At 37.0% G+C, this 17,151-nt stretch overlaps 2 protein-coding genes across 5 annotated transcripts; one reads left to right on the forward strand and one right to left on the reverse strand.

The window, feature by feature from the left end:
• Positions 1 to 1,178: 1,178 nt before the first annotated feature.
• LOC137712984 (transportin MOS14) lies at positions 1,179 to 11,523 on the forward strand. Of its 4 annotated transcripts, XR_015955747.1 has the most exons (27): positions 1,214 to 1,426; positions 2,413 to 2,490; positions 2,658 to 2,720; positions 2,909 to 2,956; positions 3,042 to 3,188; positions 3,536 to 3,667; positions 3,778 to 3,818; positions 4,724 to 4,815; positions 5,629 to 5,756; positions 5,909 to 5,984; positions 6,115 to 6,235; positions 6,317 to 6,416; positions 6,894 to 6,975; positions 7,404 to 7,486; positions 7,758 to 7,874; positions 8,008 to 8,059; positions 8,188 to 8,343; positions 8,455 to 8,578; positions 8,671 to 8,752; positions 8,833 to 8,996; positions 9,094 to 9,148; positions 9,465 to 9,584; positions 9,691 to 9,783; positions 9,869 to 10,014; positions 10,468 to 10,645; positions 10,764 to 11,097; positions 11,171 to 11,523. XR_015955747.1 is itself a non-coding variant. In XM_068452205.2 (26 exons), the coding sequence occupies exons 1-26, from the start codon at positions 1,304 to 1,306 to the stop codon at positions 11,040 to 11,042; spliced, it is 2,880 nt and encodes a 959-aa protein (XP_068308306.1). In that variant the 5' UTR covers positions 1,179 to 1,303; the 3' UTR covers positions 11,043 to 11,523. The 4 variants fall into 4 exon arrangements, 3 of the variants coding, with proteins under 3 accessions (XP_068308306.1, XP_068308307.1, XP_068308308.1); XM_068452205.2 differs by having other exon boundaries at positions 1,179 to 1,426; positions 10,764 to 11,523; XM_068452206.2 differs by having other exon boundaries at positions 7,413 to 7,486; positions 10,764 to 11,523.
• A 2,242-nt stretch (positions 11,524 to 13,765) lies between these two features.
• On the reverse strand, positions 13,766 to 15,664 carry LOC137713017 (transcription factor MYB1R1). Its single transcript, XM_068452245.2, has 3 exons — positions 15,281 to 15,664; positions 14,756 to 14,964; positions 13,766 to 14,321 (listed from the first exon to the last, which is right to left on the reverse strand). The coding sequence occupies exons 1-3, from the start codon at positions 15,540 to 15,542 to the stop codon at positions 13,890 to 13,892; spliced, it is 903 nt and encodes a 300-aa protein (XP_068308346.2). The 5' UTR covers positions 15,543 to 15,664; the 3' UTR covers positions 13,766 to 13,889.
• Between the last annotated feature and the right edge of the window lie 1,487 nt (positions 15,665 to 17,151).

The raw sequence follows: 17,151 nt of genomic DNA on the forward strand, positions 1-17,151 counted from the left end.
GGGCCGAACAGCCGAAGCCCAAAAAGACTGTAGCAGAGAAGGCCTGACCTGAGTCACATATTGGGCCTCCTCCTCAGCAAACAGGCCTACTGCTATTAAAAACTATTTTACTAAAAAAAAGATTATTGTTTTGCACATATAATTTTACAGAAATTCTTCTAAAATTTCATACAAAACGCATTGGAGACAATCATTCATGCATTTTATGTGATCGAATGCATTTAATTTTTTTTTTGTTATATTTAAGTAAATTACGTTTTCGCCATCGTCCGTATTCACAAACTAGGAATCTCCTCGTTAATTTAAGCACATAATTTCGTCCTCGTGGTCTCACCTATATAAAAGGTGTAGCATACAGACAACCATATAGAAAAATTTCTCCTAAAATATTGTTTTGTGACCCTTTAGCAAAGGTAGGATATTATTACTTAGATGTTACTAATAGATGAGTCTATTGAGACAAATGAATATTCGAATGCATAAAAATAATATACAACTCGAACCAACTCAACTACGTTTAGGTTTCTTGAGTTTTAGGTTTTAAATACCATTAATGATATCCGAACATACAATTTTTTATTTACAAGAAAGAGAAATAACAATATATTATAATATTTGATGAGCAATTTTATGTTCGTTTTTAGCCACCGCAAAATATTCAAACTGGTGCGGTTTGGTTGTTGTTCGGTTCTAAACCATTGAGGAATTTAGTGGAATAAAGTTTGATTATTGTTGTTGATTTTTCACATGGACCAATCTGTGATCTGACCAATGGGACCCAAATCCGATCACTTAGTTACGGATCAGGATCCTCTCCTGATCTAAGGATGATGATCCTCCTGATCAAGAAATGTGGGCCGTTGGATGAAAATCCAACGGTTATAATTATTATAACTTTAAAGGAACCCCCTGCTTGTAGCCGTTGGATTTTCATCCAACTGCCCACACTTATTGGTCAGGAAGATCCTCATCCTTAGATCAGGAGAGGATCTTGATCTCCTAGTTACATCCGAATCACGCGACACGTGTCCCCATCGACCAAACATCTCTTTTAATTCAAACAAGCTAATAATATATTTACACAAATTGACCCAAAAAACACATATTTACACACACAGCCCTCTACCCGATTAATCGTATTGACCAAGAGTCAAACATCGGCACGCAGATCCGACGGCCAAGGCAGCTCCAAAAAACCCCTCGACTTCTCACTTTTTTTGGGGGGGTAGAAAAAAGACAAGAAAGAGGAACGAATCGAACAAGTGCGAAGAGGGAGCTCGGAGAGCAGGTGCGACGACGAACCATGGAGCTCCAGAACACAGTGAAAGACGCCCTCAACGCACTCTACCATCACCCCGACGACGGCGTCCGCCTGCAGGCCGATCGCTGGCTGCAGGACTTCCAGCGGACGCTCGACGCCTGGCAGGTGCTTTTCCGTTCACTTTCTGTTTTTGTTGATTTGAATTCTCCTTTCGGCTTTTTGAAGTTTTTGATCGGTGGCTGTAGCTTGTGAGAGTTTGATGTTCGGTTCTCGTTTCGATTTTCGCTTAGTATATGCTGGAATTTCTGTGATTAGTTTGGTGTTTTTGTCACTCGTGATGGGATTGGATTTTGAGTAGTTTGGAATCCCTAGTTCGTTCCATTTGAATTAAATGAGTTCAATTTTAGGGTTTTGGTCAATCATCTGAGTTGAGGGGTATGCTTTGGGTCAGAAGCATTACTTATTTTCTTATGTATTTCATTTTTAATATGCGAGAGGGAAGCAATTTGTTGCTCTCGTTGGTTTGTGAGAAAATTTTGATCCGAAAGGTTTTACCTTGCAGAATCGATCGATTTTGGTTGTGGCATCTCTTTATATCTATAATGGGAAGCTCATCTATGAGCCTGAGAACAACGTAAAACGAAATATACTCAAATACTGAGCTTAAGAAACAAAGATGATGTGAGTTTACAAGTATATTTGAACAGTGAACTGATCATTTATTGTACACAGCTAGTAAGCTTTAAATCTATACCCTTAACCTTTTTCTTAATCAATGATAAATATCTCTTTCAAAATTTTCACTTTTTGTATATGAGGGTAAAGGTAAACCAGCAGTTTAGTCTTTTTTTCTTTTATGCAACTAGATATATTAAATTTATTTCCCTAAGTCCTTATTTTCTTTTAATTTTGTGGTTTCCATGTAAAGTTTCTTGCACAAATTACTGTTTTAATGGTTATTGGTGTTTCAATTCTATCCTTGTACCTGTTAGATTATACGAAATTTTGCTCTCTAAGTTGAATTAATTACTTGAGGCCAAAACAAAAGTTGAATTTATTCTCTTTATTTTTTATTTTTTTGTATATGGGTTTTGTTAGCTGAATTTGCTACTGTTGAGTTTTCTGAACATTACTGTGCTTCTTTTTCTTAGGTTGCTGATAACTTGCTTCATGATGCAACTAGCAATCTAGAAACTTTAATATTTTGTTCGCAGACCCTTAGAAGCAAGGTATTTCTCTTCTCCTTAGAGTTGCCTGTCAATGTTCATGCACATGCTTTATTGGGTCCTGTTTCCATAGATGCTTAAAAGATCTTATGTTCAAAATGTGTACACCTTGTTTATGTTGTATTGGTTGCGTATGTATAGATTCTTAGTTCATTTTGTATCGTGTCTAGGTACAACAAGATTTTGAAGAACTACAGTCTGAAGCTTTTTGCCCATTACGTGATTCGTTAAATGTGAGTGAGTATCCACTATCCATTGACAATTTCAGTGAGAATTGAGTAAGCTATGGTTTGATTGCTTGTCTATATGAAGAATGGTTCGATTGTGTCTTTTGTCGGTGTCATGGACCTGTTTTATCTATATGAAAAATGGTTCAATTGTTTGTTTACAGTATTGAAAGTTTCAAATGTTTTGAATGCAGAACTTATTGAGAAAATTCCACAAAGGCCCCCCTAAAGTCAGAACTCAGGTACCATCTAGAACTCTCTCTGATGCTGTTTCATCAGATTTTATGATCCCAAGAGGATATTAAGCTCAACTATCTGTCTTTGTAGATTAGCATTGCTGTGGCTGCTTTGGCTGTACATGTTAGCACTGAAGATTGGGGGGATGGTGGTATTGTGAAGTGGCTTCGTGAGGAGATGAATTTGCATCCAGAGTTTATACCAGGATTTTTGGAGTTACTAACAGTTTTGCCTGAGGTATATAACTATATAAATATGATGCTTGCTGACTTTATATTTGCACTGTAGTGTGCAACCGTGTGTGACAAGGCTGATTTAAACCTTCTGTGTGTAATATGATGAAAGTGTTTTGTACACTTCCAGAAATAATGGATGTCCTTTCTAAAGCATACCGTTCCCTTCGTAATGATTCCTATGATGTTCAGCATCATGCTCTTCTGTCTTTTCATTACTTTTTGCTGGGGAGAATTCATGTAGTGGTCTCATATATTAGTCCAAACAATGTATGTTTTCTTAAAACTTTAGTTGATTGACAGATGCCTACCTTTTCACCATGTTTGTTTTCTTCTGGGATTTAAAATCAGGAAGTATTCAATTACAAAATTGCAGCTCGCCCGGAAAGACGCCGCCAATTTGAAAAAGAGCTTACTTCACAAATGGAGATTGCTCTAAACATCCTGACAGCCTGTTTGAATATTAATGAGCTTAAGGAGCAGGTAATTATTTATTCAGAATTGTATAAGTTACACTTTGCTGATATTTGAGACTTGCTTCTAATGGCTGGTAGAGTGCCTTTTTTTAATCGTTTTGCTGGTTGGTTTTTCAGGTTCTTGAGGCATTTGCTTCTTGGCTTCGACTGAAGCATGGGTATGAACTCTCTCTCTCACTCTCTCTCTCTCTCCCGCCTTTTATATATGTGTATGTATAACATATATAGATATATAACCTTTTGTGTAAGGAATGTAATTAGATATGTTAGAGCTTTGTCATTTTTAACATATCAAGGCTTTGCATATCTGAGATAATGTGGTTTCCTATAGGAGTCGTGTCTAGAGGCTGTATAGTCTATTGGAATATTAATTAAGGCATCACAGTGACACCCAAGTGACAAAACAATTTTGGTTTGAGCGGTTGTTTGGAGAGATGATTCCAAACGTCTTGTAATGTGGAGGTTGGAGGTCTCTTCCATGGAAAAGATCACTTGCTAGGATCTTACTGCCTTATTACAAAGATCTCACTTGAATATACCTCAATGATCTGCGATGTGAAGTTTTACTGTGGGCATTTGTATGTGGAGTGCCTTGAATCTGTGGATTCACCAATAGCCAATTTGTGGATCATATATTACATCCTTCTAGTGTATATGAGTGCATAATTGGTTGTACAATTCAGGCATTAAACTTGAGAAGAAGTCCTTTCAAGTTCTTGCATGTGTGCGCTTATTTCCATATGGTATCAAACATGCATTGTACTTCCCTGCACGTGTTGGTTATAATACTGAAATTGGAAATCATTTTTGTAGTGGCACATACTGCAGTACATTTTGCAAGTTGAGATTTATGCAATGCTTGTTATAGTTGAAGCCTGTTCTTCAATATCCATAGATCTACACATGTCACATCAGTGTAATTGTTGTTCTTATAAAATTGGTATAGTTTGTGGCTGTTGATATGATAGTCCCAAATTTCATCTTGTGTTGTGGTATGACTTCTCCTCTTACAGGGTGACTGATAGAAATTCATGGTACTTAAATGAACTATTGTGGGTTTCAGGATCCCTGGATCTGTGCTTGCATCCCATCCATTGGTGCTCACAGCCCTCTCAAGCTTGAATTCTGAGCTACTTTCAGAGGCCGCAGTAAATGGTAAAAACAAGTTTGATAAGCTGATGAAAACTGTATGATACTTTTGTGTTTTCAGCTTGTTTTACTATGACAATTTTATAGCAGTGATACAAGCACCCAATAAATCCAACTTGTTTGAATTTTGAATATGCTTTCATAACATCTTGCTCTTTTTTTAATAGTGTTATAGTTCTTTTTTATGATGTAGTTCTATAATTTGTTGAGGTGTAAATTTCGTGGTAGAACTTCCAACAGACTTTTTTTGGATCGATTTGGCTCTGTAAAGTGTTTCAATTTCAACATTTGGAGGTTCTATATCTAAAGATATTTAAAAGGGTAGTTTGAATTTTTTTGTTGCTTAGTATGTCAATTTTTTGAAGTAGGTATTATCTAGAAAGTTGCCAATCAATTTGTAGGTAATGCAGAATGTTAGTAATGGGCATTGTTCTGATTGCATGTTAAATTTTCTTACATCAAAGATGTGGCAAATATGGGACTGAAAGTACTATTGTAAATATATTACATTTCCTTGAATAGAATGTGCTTAACGATGTTTCTTTTTAAGTCGTCTATAATCCTTGTTATGTTCTGACATTCAGTTCAATATTATCGTCAAATTATTTCTTGTCAATGTTTTAGCATTTGTCTCTGCATGGATGGTGTAGTATCGAAATCTGTTTACTCAGCTCTCTAGTTTATGTCCTTCACATTGCTTCTCTGTCAAAGCCATATTGTAAATTTTATTCAGTTACTGTGTGTGTTCATCAATTTCTGCCTTACCCTCGGGTGGATTTTCTTATTTTGCTTCCCCTCTTGGTTTCTTTTTCATTGCAGTTATATCTGAATTGATACACTATACAGCAGCTGGAAGCTCTGGTGGTGTTTCTGTGCAGATGCCCTTAATTCAAGTGCTTGTCCCTCAAGTAATGAATCTTAAGGGACAGCTAAGAGATTCTTCAAAGGTATTTCATGTGTGGAGTTGGGTTAAAAAGTGTTTTTTTACCTACAAAATACAAATAAGGCTCAACAAACAACCCCTTAATCATTAAAATTAAGTGCAAAATAGTAACTTCATTGATGGTTATTTTGCCCCTATCTCGATTCTTGTTTTCAGGATGAGGAAGATGTGAAGGCCATTGCTCGCTTATTTTCGGACATGGGTGATTCATATGTTGAACTTATTGCAACTGGTATACATATTTAGCAGCTATCAAAAACTTCTCCGAGGAATTGTTGGATGTTTTTCGTCTCTTATGAGCCCTGAATTTTTTGAACTTTGTCTGATCTGTTTCTTTTTGGTTGATAACATCTTTTCTTCAGGCTCACATGAATCAATGTTGATTGTACATGCATTATTGGAAGTTGCTTCACACCCAGAGTACTATATTGCTTCCATGACATTCAACTTTTGGCAGAGTCTCCAGGTAAACTTGACCAGAAGGTGAGTCATTTTAGAATCACAGTCTACTTGGTTGTGTCTAAAACTAAAAAGACATTCAATATAAGAACTCTAACCTTCCAGGGAATCGTATATTTCGTTTGTGAATGAATCTTCCATTGAAGCTGAGAGAAATAGAAGGCTGCAAGTTTTTCGTCCAGCTTATGAGTCACTTGTATCCTTAGTAAGTTCTTTTTCTTAGAAGCTTTAAAATTGTAATTTGTGGCATTAGTTTCAAACACCTATTGATAATATCTGAATGTAATGTGTGTTGTTTTCTGAATGTAATGATACCACTATGTGTTGAATTGTTCTCATGATAATTAAGTGATTTTACCAAGCTAATAGTTTAGTTTGTTAACCTAGGATTCATCTAAAGAGAACCACATTTGTTCTTTAGTGTTGATATTTGTATCTGTGTTCTGCTTAGTGGTTCTCCAAAGAAATGATTATCTGATACAGGGTGATTACCGTTTGTCACATAAATTAAATGGGTGTGCAGATATTGGAGAATTAAGATTCTCATATATCATAAAAAGTACATTATGGGAAAATGGTCAATTATCCTAAAACTGAGCTTCAACTTAATGAAATACCACATTACATGCATTTTGACATTCTTTTATTGTACTAAACTTTGAGAAACTGAAACTATTGACAGGTAAGCTTTCGGATTCAATATCCTCAAGATTATCGGGACCTTTCATATGAAGATCTTAAGGAGTTTAAGCAGACTAGATATGGTAATTCCTAGTTGTTCTGTTTGGTGTGTGACATTGTCTTATAGTTTCCCTAAAAAATTGGCCTAAAGTTTTATGCAGTTGTTCTCATTATTGAAGTGCATAGAAAGCAACACAACTTCTTGCCTAATTTTGCATCGGATAGCAGTATATATTTTTGTTGTTGGGAACCTTAAGCAAGGCAACTTCTAGCCGATAAAATGTGCATCCATGTGTGAATTTCTTATAAATATATTAAAGGCATGTTCATGTTGAACCTCTTCCAAACCACTGGTGTTGGAGATCACAGTCCCACTAGAAAGTTGGTCTTTTGTTTTTGTTTATATTAAATTTTAATTTTATGTGAATGTCAGTTTATTTGCCTCTTCCACATTCATACTCTTCTTGATGAGACCTCGAATGTAGCATGACTGAATCTGTATTGTTCCCAGCTGTTGCAGATGTCTTAATTGATGCAGCATCAGTTTTAGGGGGTGATGCAACACTTAGAATTCTTTACATGAAGCTTGATGAGGTGTGTTTTGATTTTTTCTAATTGTAACTCCAATTTTATGTAAAGTTCATTAAATATTCTGTTGAAACATCAATTATATGTGGGTTCATTGAAATTTTATTAACTTGTAAAGAACTGGTATGTTTGGAAAATATTTAATACATTGAAGAATGCTTAGTCTTCTCTCTGACGTAGTGGTCCTTTACTGCTTTAGCTGTTTTAGTTTCTTTGTGTAAGATTCGTTTTTTATTTTTCTGCTACATTTTGGACATGATATTTTCATTTTATTAAGGCTGCAGCTTGCTGTCACAATGAGCAAAGTGAATGGCGCCCAGCGGAAGCTGCTTTGTTCGGCATCCGGGCTATATCAACTTATGTTTCAACAGTAGAAGCTGAAGTAATGCCCAAGGTATGATGTTGTGCAAATTCATGTCTACATCTTTTCTAGTTTCACCATTGTCCTATAGAAGTTGAAACTGAATTAATGCCAAAGTTATGATCTCATAAACTCACTTCTATTTTGCTTTCTTTGATGTGCACAGGTTATGGATAGGCTGCTAAAACTACCTCAGCATCCTCAACTACTTCAGACAGGTAATGTATTTTTATTAGTTATAGTCCCATCTGTCGTGAGTGGTTATGTTTTATAGAAGTTATATTTCACCAGTCTGTCTAATATGGTGTGCTAAATTCATTTTACCTGCACGTGGAGAGTGTTGCAGTTTGCTTAACTATTGGAGCATATTCAAAGTGGCTTGATGCTGCATCCGGCGGACTGTCCATACTGCCTTCAGTTCTACATATCCTCATGAGTGGCATGGGTATATCTGAAGATTCTGCAGCAGCTGCAGCTGTAGCATTTAGACAGATTTGTGATGGTACTAAATCGAATAAGTCCAATAGAAAAAATTTCCTTAGTTTTTTGTCTAACCTAGTCAGCCTCATAGTTGATAATTCTATCTCTATGGATGCTTTATATTTGGATGCAGATTGCCGGTTAAAGCTCTCTGGATGTTTGGATGGACTCTTCCATATATACCATAGGGCAGTGAATGGTGAAGGCAGTTTTAAGGTCTCTGCTGATGATTCACTACATCTAGTTGAAGCCTTAAGGTAACTATTTTTTGCATCGTCCAATGTTGCATGATCTATGTAGTTTTGCATGATACAGCTGATCCAAGTGTCTATTTGACTATCGCATGCAGCAAGGTCATTACTGAACTTCCCCCAGATCAAGCTAAGAGGGCTTTGGAGGCCTTGTGCTTGCCTGTTGTTACTCCTTTACAGGTGTGTTTCAGTTTTAGAAGGAAATCTACGTATGAATCCTTGTGTTGGTGATATGCTGATTTACTGCTGTCAATAACCAGGAAGCTGTCCGCCAAGGCCCAGACACGCTAAATAGCAAACCTGCTCGTGATTTAACCGTTCACATCGATCGATTTGGATACATCGTTAGGTATGTGAATCATGCAGAAGCTGTGGCAGATGCAATTCAAAGACTATGGCCACTTTTTAAAGCCATATTTGATATGTAAGTATTTCTACATTCCTAGTAGTGTAACACATTACAGTATTGATATCTTAATCTCTATTTATTCTTATGCATGTTTTGAATGTTTATGGTGAAGTCGTGCTTGGGATATGCCGACAATGGAGTCTCTGTGCCGAGCTTGCAAATATGCTGTGAGTTCATTGATCCAGCTTCTAAAATGTTAAAACTTAATTCACTAAAGCTATTGTAGACTTGAATTTTTGCCTGCTACTGTATACATTGAATGCATTGCGTTATGTGATTCAACTATGGTACCTGTCTTTTTGCCTGCCGCCTCGTGTGTGGGTCTTTAAAATTTTTTCCATTGCCTTACATGATGTGATGAAGAGTTAATCTAGAGAGTGTCCCTTTTTTCTATCATTAGCGGCTTGTGTGAGCCATATTAATTTGATTGTCTGGTAGTGTATTATTGAAATCTTTCTTGTCTTACTCATTGTCCTTCTATAGGTGAGGACTTCTGGAAGGTACATGAAATTTACAATTGGAGCAATGCTGGAGGAGATTCAAGGTTTATATCAACAGCATCACCAACCATGCTTCCTCTATTTATCTAGTGAAGTTATAAAGGCAAGCCATCCGCTAAAACCCAAAAACCTGAATTTTTGTTTCCTTTTCTTTTTTGTTGTTTTTTTTTAAATTAAAATTGGTGCATTTGTTGCTTCTTATGCTGCAGATATTTGGTTCTGACCCATCTTGTGCAAATTATTTGAAAAGTTTGATTGAAGCACTTTTTGTGCACACCACACATCTTCTCACTAGCATTCAGGTAAGTTTTCATTGAGCTGGAGCCTGCAATTGTTTTTTCTTTCAAATATTATCTTTCTTGTAGTTAACTTGCACAAATATTGCAGGAATTTACTGCAAGACCTGATATAGCAGATGATTGTTTTCTGTTGGCATCAAGATGCATTCGCTATTGTCCTCAATTATTTATTCCATCTGCTGTATTTCCATCATTAGTAGATTGCTCGCTGATTGGGATTACAGTGCAGCACAGGTACTCTCTCTCTCTCTCTCTCTCTCTCTCTCTCTCTCTCTCTCCATGTAAATAGAAGTTTGAAAATTCAAACAATTTCCAAGAGATCACTGTATGTGTAGTAATTTCAACTCAACCTCAACTTTTTCAGTAAAATTAGTTTTTACCATGTTCAGTTAAATATCTGGTTGCAGTTGAGTCTGAGATCTTTTTTGAAGAAATTATTGTTGTTTCACAACAACTTTGCCTTCCCGTTTTTGTATCTCAAGTTTGTTGTTATTTATTTAGAAGTTTTTCTCTGTCGAAGCTTCCTACTTAGCCTTGTTAGATTTCTGATTCTGCATGTATCAAGTGATCTTTGGTACATGGTGTTACTATGTCCTTAAACGTCAGAGACATTTTCTTTCCGTGTTTGATATCAATTATCTTTTTGGTTGAGCATGGCTATTTACCTTTTCATTCTCTTCTTTGCAGAGAGGCATCAAAGTCAATATTAACGTTTTTATCCGATATATTTGATCTTGCAAACTCTGCCGAGAGAAAACAATACTTACCAATCAGGAATTCTGTCATTATTCCTCGAGGGTCCAGCATCACAAGAATCTTAATTGCTTCACTAACAGGAGCACTGCCAAGCTCCCGACTAGAACTGGTAATTTTTCACTTGTATTATCAACATCGACTGTTACGCTCACTGTTAACTGCATGAGTATTGATCGTATGTGTTTCGATACATGTCTGGAATTTCACTGTGCTTTCCCATCGTACAGGTAACCTACACACTACTATCTTTATCTCGAGCTTATGGGCCACAGTCAGTAGAGTGGGCCAAGGAGAGTGTTTCTTTAATTCCTTTGACGGCTGTGACAGAAGTTGAGCGTTCGAGATTCTTGAAAGCATTGTCAGATGCTGCGTCTGGGTCTAACTTTAATGCTCTATCTGTTCCAATTGAGGACCTATCGGATGTTTGCCGCCGTAATAGAACAGTTACGGAGATTGTTCAACAATCATTGAGGCCACTTGAGTTGAGCATAGCACCTGTATCGTGAAGGAGAGATTAGTCATCCTAGAGTGGCCATTTTGCCAATGCCTTGCCTGTCGACGGTCAAATGAGTTGTCTACTGTGTATTTTTCTCATATTGTTTCAGTGTTTTACTTTGATTCTCCAATTTTTAAGGAGATTCAATGCCCTACACAAGGATCGAAGAGAGCGGCCGGTTTCTGTATGAGTGGTTGGTTTCCTTGGCATTGTCATTTTTTGGGGTAGGATGGCATGGGTATAGAGTTGTAGATTACTGAAGGAAAGAAAAATTTAGGCATTCTTTAGGAGTATTCCGTCCTTTCATGTCGTCAGATATCGGAAGCTGTGGTGGTGGCGGCGGCGGTGGTCAGTGGTTGTACAAATTATATTGAAAGCTTCAGTATTTTGTAATCCAGACAGTTGCATTGTTTAGGTTTCGGAGGTTTTTTCAATTGGTTACCGATGCTTTGATAAAGGAACAAATTATATTGAAAGCTTTCTTTGATTCATATGTTGTGATCTAGACCGTTGAATCGTTCATGTTCCACATCATTTGTCAAATTAAATTGCTAGAAGAAACTTGCAGTACTTTTTTTGTGATTTTTATTTTCTTTTAATTTATTTTAGTGAATTTAAATTGAAAATTGCTAGAAAAAACTTGCTGGGATTTTAAATCTCAGTCTTTATGGCCTTGTTTGGTGTTTAGGATTGGATCGGATAACTCGTGTATTGAACAAAGAAATGAATGCCACTTCGAAAGTTCGTCCCAGTTAAATGTAATAGATGCATTAGTTGTTAAGGAAACTTAGCCCTTCGAATCCCGAGAAAAACGGTAGAATTGTTACAATTGTAAGGGAGTCTGCTTCACGGTTGGTCCATATTTTCATTTGACGAATATTGAATCTAGTGAGTTATCTAATCTTATCCGAGTAGAGACGCGAAACGAGGCGTTAATGCCAAAGATCCTGTCTTTGCTTTCCTTTAGAAATTATATGTAGTTAGAAATTTAGTGACTGCCTTTTGACTGCTTACCCTGTGAACCGTTCTATGTGAATTTCATTGTGTATACTTGTAGGCTCTTGAGCATTGATCCATTATTCGATCGATCAACTGGAAGAAGTTGGAGGCCAGAGAAGTGCTCCCAACTTTGACCGGTGCCGGACTGCAATGACTCTGGACGACTCACCCGCTCCGACACCGACCGCGGGTGAGCACTTCCGCGGATATACTTTCGTGGCACCTAAACCGCGGCTTTCGTCTGTATAAACCGACCTGAAGGCTCTGCTCGAAAGCGGAAAACTGGAGAGTCAAAGGACAGGAAGGAAAACTCGGTGGAAGTTTTGACTTTCAGAGTGTGTTTAACATGCACATTTTATTCCACTTTCAATAGTCCTTATGGTTTGAGGAAAGGACACTTGATATCAAATTCTTCGGTGGATACCATGAATTCTGGTCACAGTGAATCCCTTTTTTGACCCGAAAAAGTAAAATATGTTTGGGCTCGTTTGAAATTACTTTTAAAGTGATTGAAAATTAAAGTGTTTTTGGTGAAATGGATTTTGGGTCCTAAAAGCACTTTAAATATTTTTTGAAAGAAGCACTAGATATTTGCTTTTGTAGGAAGCACTTGTAGTGCTTTTCAAGATCTACTTGAATTTTTAATAAGAATTGGTTTCAAATTTTAATTAAAAGCGCTTTTATTCATTTTAAAAATATTTCCAAACGAATTATGTATCAATATTACGATTCACAAGGATTATTATCAAAATAATCCTCGAGACACTTGGAAATGCTTCTCCATATAGCATCAAGAATAAAAAGTAGTTTTAAAATTCAAAAATATATTCGGTTATTTTTATTAAAATTTGATAGAAACGTTTTAAAAGCATTCGAAAAAGTGCTTTCCGCCTATTCAAACAGTGGCGGTGAAAGCAACCATTTTTCTGCCTAATCCAATGGTGCCAAAAGCCGACCTAACTCATTAAAGTTGACACCTTGAATTCATCTGAGACATTTCGTTTTGATAAGGCATTCGCCAATGTCGCATGCACGTTTCTATACACAACCACCATCATCCATTATTGACGGCCATGCCACATTCAATCCACAATCGCAAAATTAAATTTGTCCATCCAAAATAAGTAAGGGATAAGAGAATGCTCTCCACTCACGAAGAAAGACCTACATGAGACGGAACGTTGTGGTAGTATCCCAAGCGAATGTTATACTAGACAAATGTCGTATCATTAGCACGTGATTATTAAGACACGTTTTTGTACTAGTTCATAACGCTATGATAGACGACTTACATAGTTGGGGTACATCACCATAGTGACATCCTGTACAAGACGTATAAATTTTTGTCCATGTAATTCCTATTTCGTTGACATACAACACCGGAGAGACAGTATACCTATACTACGTAAGTTGTTCTCGATGCAGTGACATCCCCGTGAGTCCAATACATTTTGGTGACATCACCATGGGGTGCCGGAGGAGAAAATTTTTGGTGCGACTCAATACACTAAGTATTATAATACAAGCTAAAAAATTTTAAATATCCAACCACCTGTATTAAAACACTTGGTATACCAAACGATGCTTTCCAAACTTCACATTTTTTTTTTTTTCCCACCTTAAAAAGCTATGAAAGCCACTAGTTAGACAAGGCCCCAGCAAGGGGAGGGGACCAACACACCAGTAACAAAAACACCCAAATGAAACCAAGAATCTGAATAATAACAGCAGAAAAACAGCAAGAAAAGGACATAATATTATCTTGAAGGGTCTGTACAACAATCTAGAAGAAGAAAAACAGTTCAGTCACCTAATTTACCATGCCTAAATTATAAACTATTCCCCCAAATCGACACTCTCAAGCGACACTGATCATGCTATCCCCGTTGCTGAATCCTGGCATTGTCTGGAAAGCCGAATGCCTTGACGATGGTTCGCTCGAGTCCACTGACAAGGAGAGGTTGAGAGTTAGGGTCGATGTTGTTGAGTTCAAGTTTAGGTCAGATATTGCGGTTGCATGAGGGGCCAAATGAAGGGCAACTGGATGGACGAGCTTGGCCGAAGTACTATTCTCGGGATTTGCTTGTCGAAGAGCTAGATTTCCCATTGGGTTCTCAATGTGAACTGGCAAGACAGCTGGACCTACAGTCATTGGAAAATTTGGCACCATCGAAAAACCACCAGTATTGCGAGACTCGGATGGTGGCGGGGGTGGCAACGGATGCAACTGAGACTGAGATATGTTATCTTGATGCTGTACTTGCTCTTCAACCATTGGAGTTGGAGCGACCTAACACACAAGAAAAAGAAGTTATCATGATAAGCTTACTTTTTCCATTGGTGGTGGTGAAAAACTGTCGAAAACAACTGATTAGACAAACGAAATTATATCATCCACTCAGCAGAATAACAAATCCACAATCTGATTTCGTTTTCTTAACTTTGTTGAGCTAGCAAAAGCAATCCGAATCTTGAACTGCCAAAATGTAAATAATCTTATGCTCACACTAGAAACTCATCAGGGAGAAAATCGCATCGAAATTTCACTAATTGCATACCCATTTTATGCACTAAAGCACTTATAAACAAGGTCCGCCAATTCAAATGACTGCAAACCAACTACTTTTAAGATCCATATGAACATATTGAGCTCCAACAAAACTCAAAATACATGAATTGAATTGGATTAAATTGTTACAGAACTAGAGGGTATTAAATCGTTACCGTATCAGTGGTGATGTCGAAGAGGCTAGACCTGCGGCGCCGGCGATTGAGGTTGCTCCGGCGCAGAAAGTATTTCTGTGCGTGGCTGGCAACCTGAGTCGGGGTGCGAGTCTTCACGAAGTTTCTTGAGATCCCTCTCCAATCTCCCTTCCCTACTTTCTGCAATCCAAACAAGAAAAGCTTGTGCTCTTCCTCCGTCCATGGAACCCCTGATCAGAACAATATACAATAAATACACATTCTTCAACCAAAATTAACTAAATTCAAGTGAAATTTCTTCTTTTTCCGATATCGAAAATGATCGATTAACACAGATAAACAAAATTAGCAATTTGATTAATTTAGAACATGCAAAATTCAAATGTTATGTACAAAAAACGCAAATTTTGTTACCGACGACCAAAACACTATTCAAATTTGTTCCAGTTTTTTATGAATCCAATACAACAAATATAATTGACTGAATGATTGATGAGTTTAGAATCACTGATCCGAGATTTCGGGGAGAAGGATAGAGAGACTGACCTCGCTTGCGTTCGCGCTCGCGATTCCCGCCAGAATTGTGAACGACGTCGTTCTCGGAGGCGTAACCGGGCGCCGCGTCATCCTTTCCGGCGGCGGTGCCGTTATTGCCGTTGTTAGAGGCGGCCTCCTGAGGCTGCTCGTACTGCGAGAGATTGTTCAAACTGACGCTCTTCCTCATGGAATCGACCACCAAGCGCACGCCGAACAGCATGATCTCTCCCGCGCCCGCGGGCTCGACGGTGGAGCACGTGCCGGACGACATCTTCACCGACCGCGACGACGACGTTTCCGGTCGATCAGTCTCTGTTTCTTCGGCGACGATGGATCTGGGGCCGTACGATTCGGAGAAGAAAAAGAGAGCGAATAAAAAAGATGGAGCGAAGAGTTATGTGCGGGAAAGGTTTATCTATATACGTGGGAGACGACGGGGATGAGGTGGCACCATGTGGATCGTCGAACGGACATCTTTACTTATTGAGTAAATTGTTGCTACGTTACTTAATTTTAACTCAATTAGAGCAATAATTCATCAACTAAAAATTCATTATCATTGGTCCCTCAACTCATCAAAACGTGCAGTTATGGTCTCTTAACTAAAAATCAATTATCATTGGTCCCTCAACTTTAATCAAACTAGAGAAATGGTCCCTCAACTTCAACCAAATTCGAGCAATGATCCCTTAACTTTAACTATAATTGTAGCAATTGTCCTTTCAACATAACTCGTTTTGACAAAATTATGACGAAGTTGACGAAAATGACCATAATTACATATTTTGATTACATATTTTGATGAGTTGAGGGATCCTAATTGTAGCAATGGTCCTTCCAACATAACTTATTCTGACAAATTTTGACGAAGTTGATGAAAATGACTATAACTACACATTTTGATGAGTTGAGAGACAAATGGTAATGAATTTTTAGTTGAGAGATCATCGCTTTAATTTGATTAAAATTGAGTGACTATTGTTACAAATTACTCTTACTTATTTAAACCAAGTTTTTTTTTTTTTTTCTTATTTGTCTAGAGATAAACTTTATTCTAATTGAAATATTTCCGTCTTCCACTAATATATTAAAGAAGAATTCGGGACTAATATGATCCCAACTAAAAGAACCTCTATGTTTTTAATAAACGCCTCGGAATGCGCCCCTTGATTGCCCTCCTTACCGTGCCAACTTCATTGGCTATAACCTATAGCCTATGGCCCTACCGTGCCAACTTCATTGGCTATAGCCTATAGCCCTAGTAATGCTTTCCACCTCCGCATCCACATTTTCTCCTTCCTTGCAAATTTTAATTAATTCATGAGCATCAGATTTCGAACTTTTAATTTTTTTTTTTTAAATATTTCTTTAATTTCGATTAAATCTTAATGAATTGATATATCCATTTATTGTAAATTTTCATAATTTTCATCAACGGCAACATGTATTAATACTAGTATATTCCTTGACGTTTTTATAAACATGCATATTGATATTTAAACACTACTTATATAGTATGGAGTTGGAGTTATTTTGGCTTTCTATGTTTTTAAATCTATTAACACGTATCTTATCTAGCTCTGACGTTGTATTTTGTAATCTAATATTTGAAAAATTAGGAATTATTGACTCGTGCATTTCAACATTAGTAAGTGGATATGCGTAGTGTTAGTGATGATAATTTTGAGAATTAATAGACCATATTATAATTAGGAATATTAGCATTTATCTTACAATGTTAAAATGAACCAAGAAAGAAACTTAGTCACATGAAACATGAGGATATTTGTATGACTAAATATTGCCCTTCAATATATAATGCTTTTATTTTTAACTGATCACCATCTCAATCTTTTGTCAAATTATCAAAATTCTAGCTA

Source organism: Pyrus communis, chromosome 14 (genome assembly GCF_041283825.1).
Source record: "Pyrus communis isolate YQ-2024b chromosome 14, ASM4128382v1, whole genome shotgun sequence".
Classification (NCBI taxonomy): Eukaryota; Viridiplantae; Streptophyta; class Magnoliopsida; order Rosales; family Rosaceae; genus Pyrus; species Pyrus communis.